Source organism: Trichosurus vulpecula, chromosome 3 (genome assembly GCF_011100635.1).
Source record: "Trichosurus vulpecula isolate mTriVul1 chromosome 3, mTriVul1.pri, whole genome shotgun sequence".
In the NCBI taxonomy this organism is placed as follows: domain Eukaryota; kingdom Metazoa; phylum Chordata; class Mammalia; order Diprotodontia; family Phalangeridae; genus Trichosurus; species Trichosurus vulpecula.
In genome coordinates this window covers 98,756,402-98,779,585 of record NC_050575.1, presented here as the reverse complement: position 1 = coordinate 98,779,585, position 23,184 = coordinate 98,756,402, and the positions used below count along the sequence as shown (strand labels likewise).

The 23,184-nt window shown below is 41.7% G+C and overlaps 1 protein-coding gene across 1 annotated transcript in view; it reads left to right on the top strand.

Annotated features, from left to right (window-relative positions):
- Nucleotides 1-266: 266 nt before the first annotated feature.
- MAML1 (mastermind like transcriptional coactivator 1) overlaps nucleotides 267-23,184 on the top strand; it is a 53,409-nt gene continuing 30,491 nt past the window's right edge. The window contains exon 1 of the mRNA XM_036750787.1: nucleotides 267-910. Coding sequence (XP_036606682.1) covers nucleotides 551-910 — 360 coding nt within the window. The 5' untranslated portion in view covers nucleotides 267-550. The remainder of the gene's footprint in view (nucleotides 911-23,184) is intronic.

Sequence of the window (23,184 nt, the reverse complement as noted above, 5' to 3'; positions counted from 1 at the left end):
AACGCTGTTTCCGCCCCAGACCTTTGCCTTCTCATTGGTTGTCTTCTTTTCTCCTTCCTTCCAGTTCCTTTTAAACGCTATTTTTCCGAGCCTACGTCCCGCCCCGTACGCACAGTTCCAATTGCGTAGCTCTCCCGCTCCTCTCGGGTTGGTCCAAGGCCTATCTATCAATCATAACGTCGAACGTAGGCTCCGTCGCCGCCGGCGGAGGGCCCGCCTCCTCCCGAGAGCGTCCCGAACAATTTCAAGATGGCGGTGGCGGAGGCGGCGCGGAAAACAATGGAAATAGGGCCGCGGGGGTCGACCAGGCCCTGAGGCGGGGGATCGCGGCCTCCGCCGAGAAGACGCTGGGCTCCCGGGCCCGCTGGGCGGCCGCTCCGTCCTCCGTGCGCGGCGCCAGCCTCGGGGTTATGGCCCGACTGTAAGGACAGCTGCCTCCGCCGCCGGGAAAGGGAAGGGGAAGGAAGCAACCACAGGGGCCCGGGCCCGGCTCGGGCCGCTCGGGTGGGACAGCGGAGGAGGCGGCGCGGCTCGGCGCCCGCGGCGGCCCATGGTGCTGCTGCCGCCCCCCTGCCCCATGGCGGAGTTCGCGATCCCGCGGCACAGCGCGGTCATGGAGCGCCTCCGCCGCCGCATCGAGCTGTGCCGGCGGCACCACAGCACCTGCGAGGCCCGCTACGAGGCCGTGTCGCCCGAGCGCCTGGAGTTGGAGCGACAGCACACGTTCGCCCTGCACCAGCGCTGCCTACAGGCCAAGGCCAAACGCGCCGGCAAGCACCGGCAGCCCGCGCCGCCCGCCCCGGCCCCCGCCGCCGCGCCGCCCGCCCCGGCCCCGGCCCCTGCCGCGGCGGTCGAGGGCTCGGACGGCACCGCCGCGGAGCAGAGCCGCTCCAGCAGCGCCCTCATCGCGGTAAGTGAGCCAACCCCGGGGCGCGGAGGGAGGGTGGACCCGACCCCACTCGAGGGCGGCTTAGGCTGCCGAGCCCGGAGCACCTCCCGGCGGCATTCCTCGGGCGCTTTTCGGCCGGCCCTTCCCTTCTTTTGGTCCCGATTCGCGGAAGGTTGAGAGGGAAGGCGCCGCCGCTTTATGCGCCCTGGCGTGAGCGGAGTGCGCGGGGCGGGTGAAGGGGCCGGTGTGAACCCCCGGGGCTCGGGGAAAGTGACGAAACCGCTTCTGATTTGAGAAGCGGGAGGCTGGCCCTGTTGGAATCCCGGGGTGTGAAGGCCCGCGGGGCTGGGAGGAAGCCGGACCCCCGATAGGGAGAGAGGCGCGGCTGGAAGAGCTGCCCTGAACGCGTTGTCCAAGTGTCCGGCTCTCCGGCCGCTCCCTCAGCCTAGATCGCGATTTCCTAACCAACCGTGTATTTCCTGAAAGGTGGTCTTGGCTCTTTCATCGCCCGGGCTCGGGGGCCGGTATCGATTAATGTTTTATTCCGTGCCCGATTTTTATGAGGTAATGGCTCTCGCTGATATAAAGTGCTTTCTTTACAACCCCAGCGGGCTAGTGCAAATCATATCCCCGTGTTATAGATGAGGAAACTGAGGCCCAGAGACCTCTGACTGAGAACTCTCTACTTCCCAGCCAGACCTGCATTTGAGAATGTTTTCCCACGCACAGACACTGAAGTAGGCCATCTGGTGTCACTGCACGGTTCTGTGAACAGGTTTCGATACAGAACATAAGTAATTCCGATAGTGTGCGAATTGTGGAAAGATTTCAGAACCTAACAGGGCTAGTACACCCGATGTTGAGGCATGGAGGCTGGTTAGGAATTGGACGCTATGAAATATTTTGAAACTAAATTGCGTAGATGTCAGCTTATTGCAGCACCGCAGGAAACTCACTAGGAAGCTTGGCTTTTGAATCTTGGTGGCATTTGACACGTTTGTCACAGATTTGCGATTCCTGAGAAGCTAGAGGATGGTCCTAATGGAGGCCTTTGGGACATTGTCCATATGGTTGTAGAGTTTCAGGGTGACCTAATGTGCAACGTAAGGAAACGCTACTAGGATCTTTTCCTTAACTAGGTTTCCTCCTGTTGGACCCAGTAACGTATGGCTTTGTTCTGTAGCAGTTGTCAAGGAAAGTTCCTAATAACATAATTCCCCTTTTCAGAAGGGATGTCAGTTTTTAAACTTTATGTAGAATGCGATTCCTACTATGCTTCAGTAGTGATGGTGGAACATTTTATAGGTACAGTTAGAATCCCTAGTGTGAAAGGTAATTTGTAGTCACATTTATAGCCCCGTGTACAAAGGTAATTTATAGCCATATCCTTTGGGCAAGCAGTATATATTGGTTAGCTTTGTTGATGTGGGGTTTTATTTCCTCCCAGGAAGAAATAAAACAAGAGAAAAGCACAGAAAGGTTGGGGTGGGGGTGTTGTTTGTTTTTAATGATTTAGTAATTTCAAGGAAGGAAAATGGAAGTACCTATTTAAGTGTCAGTGGTTGTAATATAAGTTAGTTGGTTTTTATTAATGTATAAAATTACATTCACAATTTATGAGGAATTCTTGATCAAATTTGGCATTTGTTCATCCTCATTCAAGTTCTTACCGCTTCACACCTGGATTGAAACATAGCAGTACCTTGCACTTGTTAGGCAGTTAGTAAGTCGAGTGATGAATTGCTCAATCGTTCTCCTACCTCGTGTTTCTCTCTTACATTCCAGTTGTACGCTGAAGCCGGAATAATCTTCATAAACCACCTATTTCATCAGAAAATTTGCTGACATGATAATGTTCAAAATCTTTAGCCTGCAAGACTTAAGTGTAATCTGGCCATAATCTTATCTTTGCCATCTTAGTTTCCACCGCTTGTCTCAATCAGTCCACCTCCAGCCATCCTGAAATACTCTGCTCCTCCCCCATTATGCCTTTCCTATTCCCTACTTCAGTCTTTGTCCATATTCCCCTTTCCTTATTTCTGCCTCTGCATCTTACTCTCCTGCAAAACTCAGCCCACTTCCTACCCCTTGTGAAGCCCTTCCTCCCCTCCCAGCCCACAGTGATCTTTCCCTCCCTCCTTTCTGTTCCTGTAGCTGTCATCTGTCCTACTCTAATCATTGCCACCAAACATGTAACTGCTTTGTCTTTACACTTGGTATGTCTTTTGTCTTTCTAGTTAGATTGTATTTTGAGAGCAGAAGTCATTTGTATCCTTCATAGGGCCTTGTATTGAGCTACCACTTCCTAACTGTTTGTCTCTATTAAGGATTTTCCTTTTATCCGAGAATTGTACTCATTGAACAAATGCTCTCTAATGCCCACTGAAAATGATTTTTTCTGTAAGATTTTTCTCATCTGTCTTAAGGACAGATCATGATGTGTGTTCCTTTATAAAGGTACTCTGCAGACAAATACTTGTAAGACAATATGGCATAGAGAAGTTGGGCAGGAGACTTGCATAGGGATTCTGACAGACAAGGGCTAGCCGTGTGACTTTGGGAAAGTTATTTAACCTCAAAATGGAGATGATGATACCTTCACTGCCTGCCTCACAATGTAATGAGGAAGGAGGGACCTTTTGTAAACCTAAAGGGCTGTTATTAAAAACTTTATTAACATTTATCTCTGGTTAATTACATGCAGGTGGCTGTGGCCTTGAACACCTTTCAGACAGTTTATTTAAATGATGATCACATTTAGTAGATGACTCTTAAATAGTGTTCTTTGTTAATGTTACTGTCTGAACTCAGAGACTACAAAATTTTCAGTTGGAACTTGTCTCAAAAATTGATGAGCTTTTTTTTTAAAGACAACCAAAAAGTATCTGTCAGGCTCCCCCTGTTGTGATAGACCTTGTGCTAAGAAGACATACAAAGAATGAAGCAATCTTTATTCACAAACAGCTTACATTCTGGGGGTGGGGGCGGGGAGAATGCAGGGGGAGAGAGAGATAAAGTGAATGAATAGAAACTGGGAAGTCACTCAAGTTCCTTCAATCTTAATTTTCCTCATGCAAAAATGGGACTTTTAATACTGCTGCTATATACCTCACTGGAGTGTTATGAAGAAAACCAGAGCGCTTTAATGTGAGCTGCTGTACAGGGTTTCACAGAGATGTTTCTGGTTTTCAGGCATTCGTTTAACTGTAGTTAGCACTTAGAGCCTATTTCTTATCCTCAAGACTGGAGGTATCTCTTGATTACTATTTTTTAGCAACTTCTTGTGTGAATTTGATCATATTACCTTGCATTTTAATGAGACTTCACTGTTTTTTTTTCAATCTACAATCTCAGCATTAGCCCTAACTAGCAAACCATTTTACAAAAGGGGCTTAGCTTTTGAAAAACTCTTTCCTGTAGAGCCTTTACTTCCTTCTACCACTAAAATGAGGAGGTAGAGACTACTTAATTTAGTAGCTAGCCTGGGTCAGTAACAGATTTCAGGTTAGTTTTGGGGTTTTTATAAGTGTTTGGGGTGTCCATATTTCCCTTTAAAAAAAAAAGCCAGAAGTTGCTGAGAGTTAAGGTTGAGTTGTTCATGGTGGATCTAGTAGATAGATTGTGGAATTTTGCCCTGGAATGTTCACCAACTTTCACTCTGTAAACAAAAAATAGTAATTCAAAATATCTGAAGCACTTCCTTTTAGTAAAGTGTTACAAAAGTCTTGAAATGATCTCTTTCAACTCTTACTGCAATTCTGGATCTGTGGAATTTACTGAATGGGCAAAGGGATTGAACATAAACAAATTTCCTTAGGAACATAGTATTATCATTTCTTAGCTTTCAGTTCACAAAACATTGATACTGATTCTGTGGAGAGGAAATGTTTTATCATTTTAATTTAATTTTTTTCAACTAACAAAAATTTAATTTTCTCCCTCCCACCTCCCTCCCCTTCCCCATTGAAAAAAGAAAAGGAGAGACAAAAAAAACCTTATAATAAATATGAATAGTAAAGGAAAATGAATTCCAGCATTGGCCATACACCAAAAAAAAAAATACATGTCTCATTCCACCTCCAGCCCATCACTGGAGGAAACATTTTAAATAAACAATATGCAAATAAACTCACCAAGTTTCTCCAATGAGGAGAACTTTCTAAACAGTTCTACACCTACTCAGTCTTCTTTATGTAAAATAATAAAAATAGGGGGGTTGTAGGACTGTCCTAGTGTTTGTTAAGGACATGGATCAGCAGTCATTTAAGAAACTATTAAGTGTTGGGGGGCTCTTCATGGAATTTTACTCCTAGTTGACAGCAACTCATGAAACTATCTACTAAGGAAGTATTGAATGGATTATAAACTATTAAGTGGTTGGGGAAATTCTTTTTTACCATTATGGCTTAGAAATATATTTTGAAAAGAGTCGTAGCAAGAGAAAACTTACTTTCATAGTTCTACACTGAAAAATACAAGGTAGAAACAATATTTGGTTTTTTTTCCGTAAAAAACCTCTTCTACTACATTAAAGTTACATGGTTTAGGTTCTGTTATGACCTTTCTTCTTTAAAAGGAATAATTTTAGTAGTTCCGGCCTTCAGAAGCTTCAGAGTATTTACCTTTGCACAGTGACGACATACTTTCAATGGTTTGACTTTGATCTTTAAAAAAAAAAACATATAAATCAACTTGAATAACCACATGCGTCCCTCTGGTGAAAACATGGAAAGGAAAAGGAAGATAAGGCAGGAGGTGGGTAGAGATTAGTTCTTTAAAGGTGAAACTGTGTTCACAGGAAAAAAGAAATCCTGAAGTTAAATAGAAAGTATTTAATGACATAAATGAAAAATACTTGGTCATCTTGATGAGACACAATGAATATGACTGCTCGGTATTAAGGTCCTCTTTGTGAATGAACTAAAGTAGATGGAGGTGTTTCTTACTCATTTCCTGTTAAAACTTGTGATAGTCATAGAAATTAGAGCTTGGAGAGTTCCAAAATCAAGTGCCTGGTGATCATTTGACAAACTGAAGCTTACAGTCATTTGATCAGTGCCACACAGTGAGGTAGTGACAGAACCAGAGCTAGAATCGAGTCGTCTGACTCAGAAGCTCAGGGTTTTTCCAAGATTTTCAGTTTTCCATTACAAAGTACCTTAATAACATTTAATCTCCTTTTTTTTTTTTTCTGGAGATAATTGAGGTTAAGCAACTTGTCCAGGGTCACACAGCTAGTAAGTATCTGAGGTGAAATTTGAATTCAGGTCCTTCTGACTCCAGGGCTGGTGCTTTATCCACTGTGCCCCAAATGAGCTGCTGGTATATCCCTGATTTCCATGATACTTTTGCCCAGTCTTGAATGTGTTGATATCCCAGGAATTAAGTGAAAGTGGAAAGGTCGAGGAACTTCAAAGTATCCAAATGACCATTAGTTACAATTCATTTCCAGCTACCTTCAGAAAAGACTATGTAACCAAAAATCCTAGGTGCCATCTTGGTCTAAATAAAAACTTAACTTTCCCCCTAAAAATTGTCTTCTGTAAAACCTGAGTACAAACTAATGATTTTCCTTTCAAAGGTGTCACAGAGCAGCCTGTATTTGAGATAAAGAGCTATTCCTAGAGAGACTCAAGTACTGTTCCTAGAAAGGGCAGAAGATTCAGTAGATTCAAAAGGCTGAAAGATTGCCTGTTAGTTAAATTCACTATGGAGAATACCAGCAGATTGGTGATATTCAAGAAGTTGTGAGAAGTAAATTGATGTTTGACAGTATTTCATGTGAAGGATGTAAATGGTAGGAATTAGTCAATAAATAAATGTGTATATCTATTATGTGCAAGGCCCTCACCAGGTGTAGAGCAGGGTATAAAGATGCCCATTGTCTGATTCCTGGCCTCTGGGAACTTAGAGGAGATAAATATACAAATAACCGGCAGTATAACAAATAATATACAACAACATGGCAGTACAAAACATTAATTTAAAATTTTATATTAGATAAATGTAAAGATTTTTGAAGAGTCCTTCTGTTTCTTCTCTTTTGAACTTGGTATCTAACAGTAGAGACCAATGGTTTATATTTCATTTTCTTCCCTCTTTTTCTACCCTACACTGGTTTTATAGTTTTGTTGTTGTTTTTTTTTTTTTTTACTAGAGTCATTATGAATTCTCAACCTTTTCTCCCTTAATGGATACATCTTAGTGAAGTGTAAGGAGCACAGGAATTGGAATCTGAGAACCCCAGGTCAAATCCTAGCTCTGCTCCTTGCTCTCCATGGGATTTTGGGCATGGTTCTTAACTTCTCTGGGCTTCAGTTCTCTCATCTATAACATTAGGGCATTACATAGTATGACTTAAAGTCCCTTCCAACTTCCTATGAACCTATGGTTCTCTCCTCTTAACTCATACTCTACATACTTTATCCTAATCCCTAATTTTTTCCTGGTCAGCACTTTTTTTTTTTTTGACTGAGAGCAAACCCATAGATTTTCAAGCCTGATTTTTTGAAATTTTTTTCTATGAGAATTTGTACCACCATTTGAACTACTTTAAACTAGGCAGTTGTTTTCTAGGATACCTATTGCTACATCTAATTTTGTCCAGCTGCTTTCCTCCATATTCTGATAGCTTGTTTCCATGGTATCATGGTAACACTTAGAACCAACAGAAGGCAACTATTCCATACATTATGCCAAAGATCTATGGTTTCGTTGGATATTTCCCGCACCAATGCAGATCAGGACCACTCCATACTCCAATAGATGGTCTTCACAAGTTATTATAACAAAAATAAAAAGAAATTACCACTTTGTGGCTAACTTTGTGGGAATGAGTGTCTCCATGTTTAAGGCTAGTTCTCAGATGACAGACCTACCAAAGTTTGTGCCCTGATGGTGTAAGCTTTGAGAATAATGAGGCATCACAATGGAGGATACTATGCCTTATTCATTATTATTCATTTGTCTATTAACTTTATTGGGAGAAGCAATATAGTCACTTAAAAAGCAAATTTTTTCCACATCCAGTTTCTGCGGATTTGACTAATACCTGTTCTGGACATTTCTAGTTGACATATCAGCATTGATTGAATTGGACAAAGTGTTTCCTCACTGGAGAGATTGGAGGTTCCAGCATTTAGAAATCAGCTAGTGTCTGGGCTTGGTGAGCCCAAATCAGTTCTGCACTGTTCTCATACAGCCAGGGTTGCAACCTAACCCTATCCATCATTTAGTGGAATGAGCCCTAGACTGGCAGTCACTAGTCATGGCTTCATTTGGAGCTTTTCCATTAGTTAACCTTAGGCAAGTTTCCTGTCTTTTGAATGGGACACCTCTCAACTCTGTTGTTTACAAGGATAAAAATGAGAGAATATATGTGAAATATTTTTAAAAAGAACTAATGACTGGTATATACATTATGCCAATCAGAACTGTTGATCGAATACAGATCAGTCCTTTATTTCTGAGAAAGTCTAGTGATTTGGTGGTCTTATGCTACTTTCTGGTTTATCGCTGAAATAGGGCAGAGCCCGCTTTCTTTTAAAAAAAAATCTTTTAAATTTGTCTTATTCAGTCAAGATCCACTTTCTCACCCTCCCACCACCACCCTCTAAATTGAGAACACAAGAAAAAAAAAAACCTACTAAAAACACAAATTAATGAAAACAAATTTCCACATTGGCCATGTTCTCTACCACCCGACCCCACCCCTATCTCCAAAGTTGTTGTCGTTTTGCATTCTGATTCCTTCACCTCTATCACGAGGTGGGTAACTCGTTTCCTTTTTAGTCCCCTGAAATCCCAATTAATCATTTGCTGATAAGAGTTCCGCACAATGGTATTTCATCACATTTACATACCATAATTTGTTCGTCCATTTCCCAGTTCTTGGACAGATTCTCATTCTTTGCCCCCTCAAAAAGAGCTATAAATATTTTTGTACATTTTTAGAGTTTGCTTTGCTCTTCTTTTACTATTTCCCTGTTTGAGTGAAATGTATTTCTTTACCCAGAGAGTGTGTGTGTGTGTGTGTGTGTGTGTGTGTGTATGTGTGTTCCTTCTTTTGACCAGTTCAGCTGAGAGTGAGGTTGGAGTGATAATTGCTCCCCCTCAGTCCTCCTCCTTGTCTGTGTATACATCTGTCTACTTGGCACCCTGATTATATGAGAGAATTTTCCCTAACCTTCCTTTTCCTTCCCCCTGCCCCTCTATTCCTCTTCCCCTTTCCATTCCTTTTTTTTTTTAAGATTAAGAGATAACAAAACTACTCCTAGGCCTTGCCTAATTGGACTCCCGTTATGAACTCTGATGATGATAGGATTCAGAGGGAACACCTGTGTCATCTCATTATTTTAATGTAAGCCATTTATTATTGTCTGGTTCTTTATTATTTTTCATTCCTGTTTAACTTTTTTGTTCCTCTTTATTCCTGTATTTTAATTTCAGAGTTTCTCTATTCTCTAGTCTTTTTATCAGAAATGCTTGAAAGTCCTTTCTTTCATTAAAGATCCATTTTTTCCCTTATAGCGTTATGTTCAGTTTTACTGGGTAAGTTATTCTTGTCTGTAAGCCCATAGCCCAAACCCTTTCTCTTCTGGAATATCATATTCCAAGTTCTCCTCTTCTTTATATTAGTGGTTGCTAAATCATGTATGATCCTGCCTGTGGCTCCTAAATGCTTGAATTCTTTCTTTCTGGCTGCTTGCAGTATTTCTTCTTTTACCTAGAAGCTCTAGATTTTGGCTATGATGTTCCTGGGAGTTTTCATTTTGATGTTTCTTTCCGAAGGTGATAGGCAGATTCTTTCTATTTCCACTTTGCCTTCAAGTTCTAAGAAATCTGGGCAGTTTTCTTTTAAGATTTCTTGAAATAGGATGTTTAGGCTCTTGGTGGGGGGTGGGGAGGTCATGGCATTCAGATAGTTCAGTGATTGTTAAATTTTTTTTCTCGTTTATCTGTGTTAAGATTCATTGTGCTGAGATACTTTACATTTTCCTTCTTTGTCTTTTTTAAGCCTTTTGACTTTGTTTTAGTATTTCTTAATGCCTTATGATACCATTGACTTCTAATTGATCAATTCAGATTTTCAGAGAGTTTTGTGGCTTGGACAAAAGTATTATATCCCTTGTGCCATGTTGTTCACTCTCTTTCCAATTCTTTCTTCCATAACTCTCATTTCTTGTCCAGTTTTTTTCCTCAGGTGCTCTCTTTTTATTTATAAAAACATCTTTTAATTCTTGCTTAATGTCTTCCAAGAATTCTAGTTGAGTTTGTGCCCCACCTATGTTTTTCTCTGAGGCATTGCTTGTAAATGTTTTAGAGTCATTCTCTTCCACTGCTTATGTGTCCTGAGTTTCCTTGCCACCATAATAGATCTTTATGGTGGGATTCTTTTTTTGTTTGCCCATTCTTCCAGCCTACTTCCAAACTCTGGACTTGATGTTAGAGCTGGGCTCTGCCACATTTCTTTACAGAAGGCTGGTTCCAGAATTTCAGGGACAGGCTGGGACCCTGAAAGTTTTCAGTACTCCTGAAGAGGTCTGATGCAGGGCAAAGTCTGTTTGCTGCCCCCCAATTTGAGCTTTGTCGATTTCTGACCTGCGGTTGGGTCTGTGCAAAAGCAGACTGTGTCCATGTTAGCTAGCTGAAAAGCTCTGTTAGTGCAGTGAAAAACTGTAGGCTCCCCTTTGGTCTAGGATTCCGGCCCTGGTTAGGCCTCTACAGACTGGGGTTGAAGTGAGACTGTGCTTCCAGGGTGGGAGTCTGAGGCCCACCCCAACTGCAGCAGGCTGCTCAACTTCCTCCTTTTTCTACACACAGCCACATTAGTAAGGCAATAATAACAATATAGATGATAATTGTGGTTCTGTATCACAAAATATAGGAGACTCTCCACGTAGAAGGAGTAAACCATTTATTCAGACACCAGAGAACCAGATCCCATAATCCATCTGCCCAATCCATCACAGCAGCAAAGAATTAGATATATAATATCACAGCATGGAGCCTCACCATCCCAAAACCTGCCCCCCCTCCTTGGACCTTCCCACAAAACAATCAAAACTTACAATACAGCTATCACAGGTCAGCTCTCTTTTCCTCAGCTCTGTCATTAACTGTTGTAATCACTGTCTCAGCATTTCTTGTGACACAACTTCCTTTTTCTCTCAGTAAGCTCCTCCTCCCACATGTGACTTAGGCTTCCTCTGATGTAAGCATGTCACATAGCCTATTAATGGGTGGGAAAGATCTTCAAATCTAAATTGCTGTTACAGTAGCCCAGGGCCTCCATGTCTAGAAACAGCAATCCCCTGCAGCCTTCTCCTCTCAATCTACCCAACTTGGATGGGAAAAAATTTACATCCTTATTTTCTGTGTGATTGGTTTCCTTTGTAATCCTATGTATTTATGCATTTAAAGGCATGAGTGAGAAATGGGCTCCACAGGGTTCACCATGCTGCCAAAGGAGTTCACGATCCACAAAAGGGTTAAGAATTCCTGGCTTAAAGAGATGTGAGGTAAATGAATGAGTATAGTAAAATCTATACCATTTGAGGACTATGTGGGAATGGCATATTTTTAATATTTAAATCACTTCCCGTGAGCAGAAGATGATTTCAGTTAATGACACAATAATAACAGACTCTTAGAGCTGGAGGAAAGTTGACAGACCATCTAGTCCAAATCATTCCTAGACTCTTGTCTCCAGCATCACTGGAAGGCAGCTGTCCAGCCTCTGCCTGAATCTTTCATGATATGATGGGAAGTGATTAAGGAGCTAGCTTCCGTGCTACCTGTCATCATGGCCCATTCCATTGGACAGCTCAGTTGTTTGGAAGTTTTTTCTTAAACTGATGTGAAATCTGCCTCTGAAACTTCTACCCAGGGCTCAGAGTTCTATTCTTTCAGCCAAACAAAACAAGTCTAATACTTTTTTCTGCAAGACAGGCCCTCAGATATTTGAAGACAGTTGTCTTGTCTCCACTTAGGTTTCTGTTTTCCAAGCTAAATGTACCAGGTTTTCTTCAGTTAAGCTGCATGCGACACAATTCTAGGGCTCATTACTATCCTGGTTTCCCTCCTCTGGACCCACTCCAGCCTTTTAATCCCCTTCCTAAAATATAGTGCCCAGAACTGAACAGAATACTGCAGATAACTCTGGCAAGAGCAGAATGCAGCTCAGCTATCAACGCCCTCACAAATGCTTTCTCTGTTAGCTTACTGCCTGTTGTGACCTTAATCAGGTCCCTTAATCTCCCAGGGCTGCAGTGTCTAAAAAGTGTTGAACAAAATGACCTTTCGAGGTCTTGTCAGGCTATGATTCCGTTATTGCTGTTACAGCAAGCATTTGTATGGAACTTTTAAGTTTTGCAAAGAAGTTTACATATGTTAACTTATTCAAGCTTTACAATAACCTTGTGAGAATATTTGCTTTTATTGCCCCCAGTTTATAGATGGGAATGCCAAGATAAGTGAGATCGAGTGACCTGCTCAGGGTCACACAGCTAGTTAAATATCTGAGACAGGATTTTAACTCAAGTCTTCCTGTTAGAAACATACTTACATTGTCTAGGAATAAACAATACTCGTTGGGAAGCCAGGAATATTTTAATTATATTTTACATTTATTCAATCTGAATAAATGGGTACATCCCCTGAACAGAGTACAGGAGAAAGTACTAAAGACTCAGATAACTTTGACTTCTCTTTTCCTTCCTCTGTGTCTGTTTCTTTCACTTTCTTTTATTTTTTGCTAGCATTTCTAGAACTGTGCCAAGTAACAGTGGGCATGGGGGAGGGAGGGGAGCTGTGCCTATTGTATTTCTTGGGGACATTTTTCATGTTTTCCCATTGCAGGTCAGTCAATAAACATCTGTTAATTGCCTGCTATGTGCCAGGCCCTGTGCTAAGAGCTGGAGAGGCAGAAAGAGGCAAAAGACAGTCCCTGCTCTGAGGAGCTCGCAGTCTAATGGGGAGATAACAAATAAATATATACAAACAAACTGTATACAGCTTGTTTGTATCCTGTGTACAAGATCAATAGGAAATAATCAAGAAAGGAGGAATTGGAAAAGGCTTCCTGTGCAACAGAGCTGTCCAAAATGCGGCCCACCCTACAAACATAGAAATTTACATAAATGCTTTAATAAAGGAAGCCGAGCTACTGCAGAGCTCTCAATAAAATGGCAAATCAAAATATATTGTCTTATTTCAATAAAAACCTAAGATTGGACAGCCCTGCTGTAGAAGATGAGATGTTTGTTGGGACTCAAAGGAAGCCAGAAGTTGGAGATGAGGAGGGAAGAGCATTCCAGGCATGGGGGACAGCCAGAGAAAATGCCTGGAGCTGAGAGATGGTGTCTCATTTGTGGAACAGCCAGGAGACCACTGTCATTGGACGGAAGAGTGTGTAGCAGGGAAATAAGAAGAGTAATAGTCACTTTTAGTTTTAGTTATATTCTTTTTGTCATATTATAAAATGACTTTTCTTTGCCTATTTTTGGTAGCATTTTTCACATAAATGAGTGTTATGGGTTGGCAGAGAGTTTTTTCTGCATCTGTTGATAACCATACTTCTTCTTGGTCATCACCATTTCTCTTTCTAGATACTTCTAGACGCTTGAAAACCATCCTTTTGTTGATACATTTAGATTTTTGTCTGGAATTGAAGTTAAACTCACTATCCTACAGTTCGAAGAACCTACTTTTTCCATCCTTTTAGAAAATTAGCTCACTATTTGCCCACTTCCAATTCTGTAACACTTTCCCCTCCATGATTTTCCAATGACCAAAGGCTCAACAATCCTATATGTCAATTCTCTCAGTACCCTGGGATATAGTTTCTTGGGACCTCGAACAGACAGGTAGTTAGATAGTCCTCCTGCCTTCACTTGTCTTGGGTTTCAAATATCTGTTAATCATAACTCTTCTGTAATTCCCAGCCTCCTTGGTAGAGAAAACAAGCAAAATGGAAGTTGAGTAGTTCCATCATCTATGACTCATTCACACCGAATAGTGGTCCCAGTTCTTCTTTGCTCTTCTACATGGCTTTTTTAAAAAGTAGTTTGATTTAAAATCATAAGCGTGATGGCCTTAAGTAAAAGGTGAGGAAACAGAATTCATCTGTCCCTTCTTGATTTTAAACCTTTATAGTGTGTCATCTGGATTGATCTGGCTAGAGAGCCAGATGTTGAGCTAATAAATTCTTCATTTGTACTTTCATCAGAAACCATTTCCTTGGGGTTCTTTTTTCTTGAGATAGAGCAATCACATTACAACAACAAGATTTCTTTGCCTTGGGTAGACTCCAGTACTTCACTGAGTACCAGGGCCTAGTTCAGTCCTTCATCACCTTTAGCCTGGACTAATGCAGCAGCCTTGATTGGTCTCTTTGCCTCTAGTCTCTTCCCTCTGCAATCCGTCTACGCAGCTAAGTCACAGAGCATGTTGCTCCCCTGCCAAGTAAGTTCCAGTGGCTGTAGGATCAAATACAAACACTTCTGTTTGGGATTTAAAGCTTTACACAACCTCATCAATTTGCCAGGCTTACACATTTCATTACGTATTACTTCTCTTTCCTTGCCTTTGCACTGGCTTCCCTCTCCATGCCTGGCACTCCTACTTCACCTCCACTTTTTAGGATCTCTAGCTTCCGTCAAGGCTCAATTCAAGTGCCACCTCCCCCATGAGGCCTTTCCTGATTTCCCTCCTCCTCCCTCAACTACTAGTTCCTCCCCACTAAGAAAGTTACTTTGTATTTAATTTGTATATTTTAAAAAATATATTGATGTGTCCTTGTCTCTTTCCTCTATCCTTCCTCATCAGATGGCACAAGATAGGCACTTTAATAAATACTTGTTAACTGATTAAGCCTCTTGAAGTTTATTTTTGTCATGTAGAACGATACAGAATAGAATTGTATCAAGTTAGGAAACTTAGATTAAAATACCAGTTTTGTAACCCAGGGCAAATAAATAGTTGTTTCACAAATCAAATAAAATGTACATGCACTTTAAAAAGTGTAAAGTGCCATATAAAATATGAATGTGCATTTTGAACAGGAAGAGAGGTAGCAGAAGGGAAACAGCACAAGTAGCAGTGTGGTGTAGAAGAACTTCTGAATATCCCAGTTCCTTCCCCTTTTGCTTCCTTTCCTGGGGGATCATCAAGTGGCCCCATCTGACCCTGGCAAACATTGTAATCCATTTGTAGTAATGTTATACAAAAGAGTCACATCACTGTAGTTACAGGCTCCTCATTGAGTTCTGCTAATAACTCAGTAGTCGATGGTCAGTTAATTTGGTACAGAATGCATACTTAGAGAGATATGATCAGCATCCTGAAGCCTCCCTCCAACCCCCTCAGGCAGTTTGCTGAAAATTCTTTCTCTCTTAGATTTCTCAGACTTACTGCTTTCTGAAAAACTCCAAGACTTAAGAGGAAAAAGTATCATGACATGGACACCTTAGAAAGAGTGCTGTGCTGAGCAGTTAAAAGGACTATGTAAACTATGGGATCAGCAGTTTGTCTTTCTGCCCACCTCCCTCTTTCTCTGTCATCTTCCCAATACTTTCATGTGGCTGGCCCAAGGGTCTCTCTTTGGCAGTTTCTCTCATTGTGGCTTTTACTCCTACCTCTACGCAGATAACACCCAGACCTGTATCTTTATTCACAGAGACGTATCACAAAATTTAATAGTTGACGAGAACCTCAAAGGCTATGTAGGCCAATCTGTACCTGACAAAGAATCCCTTCTACAACACTTCCCATACATTTATTAATTATTATTCTTATTAACAAATATTATTACCTATTGTGTGCCAGGCACTAGGGACAGATATGAAAGTGGGAGCCGTCTCTTCCTGCAGAAAGCTTACATTTTGCTGAGGTGATACATTGTGTTCACCAATAAGAACATAGATTTTATACAAAATAAAAACAAGTCCAAGAGAGGGGAAACTCTTAACAACTGGATGAATTCAGAAAGGCCCCTTGAAGGAGGCAGCCCTTGCGCTAAACTTTGGAGAGAGCTGGGAATTCATCAGGTGGCAGAGGTGAGGACCAGGAGCACTCCCAAGTATAGGGGTTGTCAGTGCCAGGGCTCTGAACCATTTTGTGTCCAAGACCCCTTTGGCAGTCTGGGAAGCCTATGTTCACTTCACAGTATTGTTTTTAAATGGCATAAAATGAAATATATAGGATTACAAAGAAAATCCATTATACAGAAATATAGTTATCAAGAAACAAAGAACAAGTTCTTGGGCCTAGGTTATGAACCCTGAACAAAAGCATGGTGATGGGATAGGGGATGACAAGCACAAGAGGGGCGGAGCCAAGATGGCGGCTAGAAAGCAGGGATGCCTAAAGCTCTCCCCCAGGACCCTCCAAACACCTATAAAAATGGCTCTGAACAAATTCTAGAACTGCTGAACCCACAAAATAGCAGAAGGAAGCAGGGCTCCAGCCCAGGACACCCTGGATGGTCGCCAGGTAAGATCTATTGCATGGAGCTGGGAGCGGAGCAGAGCTCAGCGTGGGCTGCGCCTGGACCAACCAGACCGGGAGCTGGGCGGACGAGGCCCTAGCGCCCTGAATCAGTGAGCTGTGGCAATTACCAGACTTCTCAACCCACCAAAACCAAAGACAACAAAGAAGGTTAGAGGGAAAAACTTCAGGGACAGAGTGAAAGGAGTTCAGGTTTGGCCACTGTTGCAGGGGCAGCAGAGGTGGTGCAGCTACAGAACTACAGCTGCAGTTGCTTCTGGCTCCAGGCCCACCTGGTAGGAAGAATTAAGTGGTGGATGCCAGAAGGAGTGCAGAGCCTGCTTAAGATCTGAGTCTGGTCCAGGTTGGTGGTTCTTGGGGGAGGAGGAGCACTGGTGTGGCAGAGCTTGCTGTGTAGAAAAAGCTCTGAAAACAACAACGCAACCCCTCAAACTTGGGACAGAGTACTCTATATTCTACAAGCAGACATACCCCGCTGAAAAACTCAAGGGTCAAGTAGTTGGCTAGGAACATGGCCAGCGGCAAAAACGGACTCAGATTCAGACTCAAACTTTGGAATCTTTCTTTGGTGACAAAGAAGACCAAAACATACAGCCAGAAGAAGTCAACAAAGTCAAAGAGCCTACATCAGAAGCCTCCAAGAAACTGGTCTCAGGCCATGGAACAGCTCAAAAAGGATTTGGAAAAGCAAGTTAGAGAAGTAGAGGAAAAATTGGGAACAGAAATGAGAATGATGTGGTAAAACCATGAAAAACAAGTCAATGACTTGCTAAAGGAGACCCAAAAAGATACTGAAGAAAATAACACCTTAAAAAAATAGACTAACTCAAATGGCAAAAGAGCTCCAAAAAGCCAATGAGGAGAAGAATGCCTTGAAAGGCAGAATTAGCCAAATGGAAAAGGAGGTCCAAAAGACCACTGAAGAAAATACTACCTTAAAAATTAGATTGGAGCAAGTGGAAGCTAGTGACTTTGTGAGAAATCAAGATATTATAAAACAGAACCAAAGGAATGAAAAAGTGGAAGACTGTGAAATATCTCATTGGCAAAACCACTGACCTGGAGAATAGATCCAGGAGAGATAATTTAAAAATTATTAGACTACCTGAAAGCCATGATCAAAAAAAGAGCCTAGATATCATCTTTCAAGAAATTATCAAGGAGAATTGCCCTGATATTCTAGAGCCAGAGGGTAAAATAGAAATTGAAAGAATCCACCGATCACCTCCTGAAAAAGATCCCCAAAAGAAGACTTCTAGGAACATTGTTACCAAATTCCAGAGCTCCCAGATCAAGGAGAAAATACTGCAAGCAGCCAGAAAGAAACAGTTTGAGTATTGTGGAAACACAATCAGGATAACACAAGATCTAGCAGCTTCTACTTTAAGAGATCGAAGGGCTTGGAATATGATATTCCAGAGGTCAATGGAGCTAGGATTAAAACCAAGAATCACCTACCCAGCAAAACTGAGTATCATGCTCCAAGGCAAAATATGGATTTTCAATGAAATACAGGACTTTCAAGCTTTCTCAGTAAAAAGACCAGAGCTGAATAGAAAATCTGACTTTCAAACACAAGAATCAAGAGAAGCATGAAAAGGTAAACAAGAAAGAGAAATCATAAGGGACTTACTAAAGTTGAATTGTTTTGTTTACATTCCTACATGGAAAGATGATGTGTATAATTCATGAGACCTCAGTATTAGGGTAGCTAAAGGGAATATACATATATGTTTATATATATATATGTTTATATATATATAATGTACACACACACACACAGGGCTCAGGGTGAGTTGAATATGAAGGGATGATATCTAAAAAAATAAATTAAGGGATGAGAGAGGAATATATTGAGAGAGGGAGAAAGGGAGAGTTAGAATGGGGTAAATTATCTCACATAAAAGTGGCAAGAAAAAGCAGTACTGTAGGAAGGGAAGAGGGGTCAGGTGAGGGGGAATGAGCGAAAAGGGAATGAGGGGGAAAAACATACACACTCAATTGGTTATCTTACCCCACAGGAAAGAAGGAGGAAGGATATAAAAAGGGGGGACAATAGAAGGGAGGGCAGATAGGGGGAGGAGGTAATCAAAAGCAAACACTTTCAAAAAGGGACAGGGTCAAGGAAGAAAACTGAACAAAGGGGGATAGGATAGGAAGGAGCAAAATATAGTTAGTCTTTCACAGCATGAGTATTGTGGAAGGGTTTTACATAATGATACATATGTGGCCTATGTTGAATTGCTTACCTTCTTAGGCAGGGTGGTTGGGGAGGGAAGAGGGGAGAGAATTTGGAACTCAAAGTTTTAAAAGCAGATGTTAAAATAAAAGTTTTTGCATGCAACTAGGAAGTAAAATATACAGGCAGTGGGGCATAGAAATCTATCTTGCCCTACAAGAAAGTAAGGGAAAAGGGGATGGGGGGGAGTGGGGTGACAGAAGGGAGGGCTGACTGGGGAATGGGGCAATCGGAATATATGCCATCTTGGAGTGGGGGGGAGGATAGAAATGGGGAGAAAATTTGTAATTCAAACTCTTGTGAAAATTAATGCTGAAAACTAAATGTTAAGTAAATAAAACTATAATAAAAAAAAAGAATAATGACAAGCAGACCAGTTTGCCTGGGGTGTAGAGCATTTAAGAAGGCATAATATATAATCAGCTTGGGAAAAACAGGCCTGCCAGACTATGATGATCTTTAAATGCTGTTTAATTCTATAGGTAGTAAATAGCCACTGGAGCTGGCATAGTCAGATCTGTGCTTTAGGGATATCAGTTTTTGGATTGGAAAAGGGAGAGAGTGGATGTAGGGAGAACAGTTAGACAAATGGTTGTTTGGTCTCTACTTGAAGACTTCTGGGTGGGGGAGGGGGGATATCCTCTAACCCAGGGGTTAACTCAGGATAGTTTTGAGAGGATCCGTGAACTCGAATGGGGAATGACATTTTCATTTTCAGCCTTGAAATCTAATTAATTAATTATTAGTGCCTTGCCAAGCCTCACTCCTGGATATCTCCTACTTCTGTTCATATGCATTGTCAAACAGTCCTGAAGGAAGTCATGCATCTGGGCTGACCAGCTACAAATTTATCTAACATCAAATGAGCCCTTACAGCAAGGCAACTCTTTTATTTCTCCTCACTTGATTTTCTATCCCACTCTCCACAGAGATTGATTGTACATGCCTTCTCTTCTCTCAAGCTTTCCACACCACTCCCTCTCCCCTACTCTCTTACTGGAGGACCTGGCCTCATATTTTACTGAAAAAGGAGTTAACATTGGTGATCTCTCTTTTCTTCTTTTTTCTACTCCTCACAACCCTTTGACGTACTCATTCTCTTCTCCTTTGCTTCATTCTCTCCTGAAGTGGTAATTTTCTTTGTCAGATCCGGCCCTTCTTCATTCATCCTTAATCATACTCCCTCCCTGTTCACTAGCAGATTGCTTCTACAGTCATTCATTCCCCCTTCCTCTCTAATCTTCATTCTCTCTAGCCACTGGTTACTTCCCTTCTTACAAACATGATGAAGCCCCCTCATTTGTTTAAAAAAAAAAACCAGCCCTCTCCCTTGACCCTATTATCTCCATTCAGATTAGTTCGTTTCAGTCCCAAATATCTAAAAAAAGAGCTTTCTACACTTTCTGCCTCCATTTCTTCAGTTCTCAGTCACTTCTCAACCTTTTGCTGTCAGACTTACAGCCTCATCATTCACCTGAAACTACTCTTTCCCAGGTTTCCTTTTTTCTCTTAATTGGCAAATTTGATAACTTTTTCTCAGTGCTCCTTCTAGACCTTGATGCAGCATTCTGCACTCCTAGATACTCTTTCTTCTCTGGGTTTTTGTGATACTGCTCTCTTTCGGTTTTCCCTTTATCTGACAGGTCCTTCTCAGTCCCCTTTGCTGGCTCATCATTCACATCACCTCAAACTGTGGATGTACCTTAAGGTTTTGTCCTGAACCTTCTCTTCTTTCTCTGTATTTTCTCACTGGGTAACCTCATTGGTTTCTGTTGGTTTAATTAACATCTCTGTGTAAATGACTTCTAGATCTAGGTATCTAGCCCTATTTTTTCTTCTAAGCTTCATTATCACACCACTAACTGCCTATCAGACACTTAGAATTAGTTATCTCTGTATAAAAGGATGCTACCTGGCAGTAGTGAAAGCCCAGTTGAGGTTATGTAACATAAATTTGTAGTAATTTTTTTCCTGCAACCTTTCAGAGCTCTGCAAAACAGAAATTATGCACCAAAGATAAAGCAGTTTCAGCTGTCTCCATGATCTGGAATACCAGAATTCAAAAACAAGGTTAAAAAAACCCAAGAACATCATAAAACTCACTGACCCTGAGCTCACTAAGCACCCCTCTTCTACCTCCCATCCTAGCAACAATGAGGCTTAACTAGCAGACCAAGTGTCTGCTTACACGCTTACATCGGAATGCACCCTGGTCCTCCCTCTTTTTAGTGCCTTGGACCCCTGGAGTTCAGGCTGCAGAAGTTTTCTTGGGCAAATTGCTTTGCGGAGCCACAGAGCTAAGGAACAGAAGGAGTGGGGCAAATCACCAGGATGGGACACTGTGAATGCGGGGGGCTGTGCAGCACTCCACTAAGACTGAGGGAAAGAGCGTGGCATTCAGCTAGGGACAGTTCTGACCACCTAAAAGTCAGTTGGGGTAGAGACCTAGGCTAATGAACTGTGAACTACCCAATGTAGGAGAAAACAGACTCTTTGAGATCCAGCCCCCAAGGAAACCACAGTCAGAGGGGAAAGAGTCAGAAAGTGAATGATAAGGAAACTGAGACAGAAAAAAGACTGAAAGTACTAAAGATTTCAGGGAAAAGAAAACTCAAATACTTTGAACACAGATAAATCAGCTGGAAAGACAGTAACAATAAAAGGAAACATTGCTTCCAGAGCTAGTAAACAAGTTAAGGCATCTATGAATAAATACTGTAAAATAAAGGAAAATGATCCAATGTGTGATAAGACAGAAAACCCTGTGGAATTTGAGGAGAACATGGAACCATAATACATTATTCCTGAGTGGTTTAAGAGAAATGAAATTATGAGACCAGAATTTGTGTTCTGCACAGCAAAATAATGCCTCATCAAAGTAACAGAAGAGAGAACAATAAATTGGAAATACAAATACACGAAAGTGTAGGACACTGTAGAAGAGAATTGAAAAACAACAACATTAAAAGAAAATATGCTCACTGTGCAAGCAAAACATACTGAACTTGAATGCAGGATATACAGAGAAAACCTGAGGGTGCTAGGTCTCCCACAAGAACATAACAGAACAAAAACCTCAACACCATAATGAAAGACAGAAGAGAACTACCCAGAACTTCCAAACCAGAACTGAGGAGATTATTTGCCTCTCAAACACCTCAAACAGCAGAAAAATATAGGAGGCATGAATGAATAAATGCAGCAGACAAGTACAGCAGCCGCAATAGTGACGACAGAAAGACTCGCGAGAGACTTCTGTCTAAATGTATGCAAGGAACCAGTAGAGAGTAGAAATCTTTCCACTGTAGAAAAACCCGGCAACATCCTGCCTTCAGATGAATCAGTATTTTGTTCTGTTTTGTTTTTGTGGGACTATATTACAACATGGAACTATCCATAAAAACAAGGAGGGGAGCAGGAGTTTAGAAGGAGTGAGTGATGCACCAGAGTGAGAGGAAGGTATCATCTGTGGTCTCAGAAAGAGAACAGCCTATGAGGAGGATGGAGGAGAGTTAAAAAAGAGAGGAGAGGAGGGAGGGCTTCTATTGGAGGTGGCAAGAGTTTCCACTAATGAATGCTCCTCTGGGTAAAGAGAGATCATCGTTGAAGGGAGATGAGCACCTTCCGTTGGACAAGGCCTGGGGGATTTGGTGCTTGGAAAATCTACTTTCCTTGGAGGCAGAGTAGAGGGGAGGGGGAATTGGGACCCGTTTAGGCAACCAGCACCCGGAGGAGTGGAAGAGCATAGTTATAGGGAGATTTCCAGGCAAGTGTAGGGGAAAAAAAGGGAATGGGAAAGGGTCTAAATCTCAGTAGTAGTGAGCTGCATAATCAGAAACATGGTGGGGGAAGGACCCTACAATGGGCGCCCCTCTGACAATTGTAATAATTGACATAGGTCTAGAAGTAAGACGTGATAGAGAAGGGGAATCCAAGGGGCAAACCCTACCCAGCAGTGGCAGAAAGCGCCTTTCAGAATGGATACCTTGGAAGTTTTGATTGCATGAAGAATACAGAGAGAAGAGAAGGGCCAGATGAATTATAGGAGTCATGAATCAGAGAATAAGGGTCTAAAGTAAACAGAAAGAGAAGGTGGATAATGAAGAGAGTGAGGGAAATTCTTTTTAGATAGGGGCACAAAGAATGAAAATTTGAAAACTAAGGAACCAGGACTAGCTGAAGAGGAAGAAAGGAAAGGGGAATATCAAATGACAAGGAGGGGATCAGGGATGAGAGAAAAAGCCAGTGGGAAAAGGGCCACCTAAAAAAAAAAGATTAAAGTAACTGAAGGAACCTAATACTGTGTTTATCCCTTGCAGAGGGAACTTGAAACTGAAAAAGTGTCTGCACCGACAACATTAATGTATCTGGGAGGAAGGGAAGTAGTTGAATGGGGAAAAAATCTTTGTATCAGATTTCTCTGATAAGGGTTTGGTATCAGAGATAGATAAACAATAAATACATATGAAACTAATAGCCTTTCTCCAGTAGGTAAATAGTCAAAGGATACAATCAAACAGTTCTCAAAAGAACTGCAGAGTATTCACAA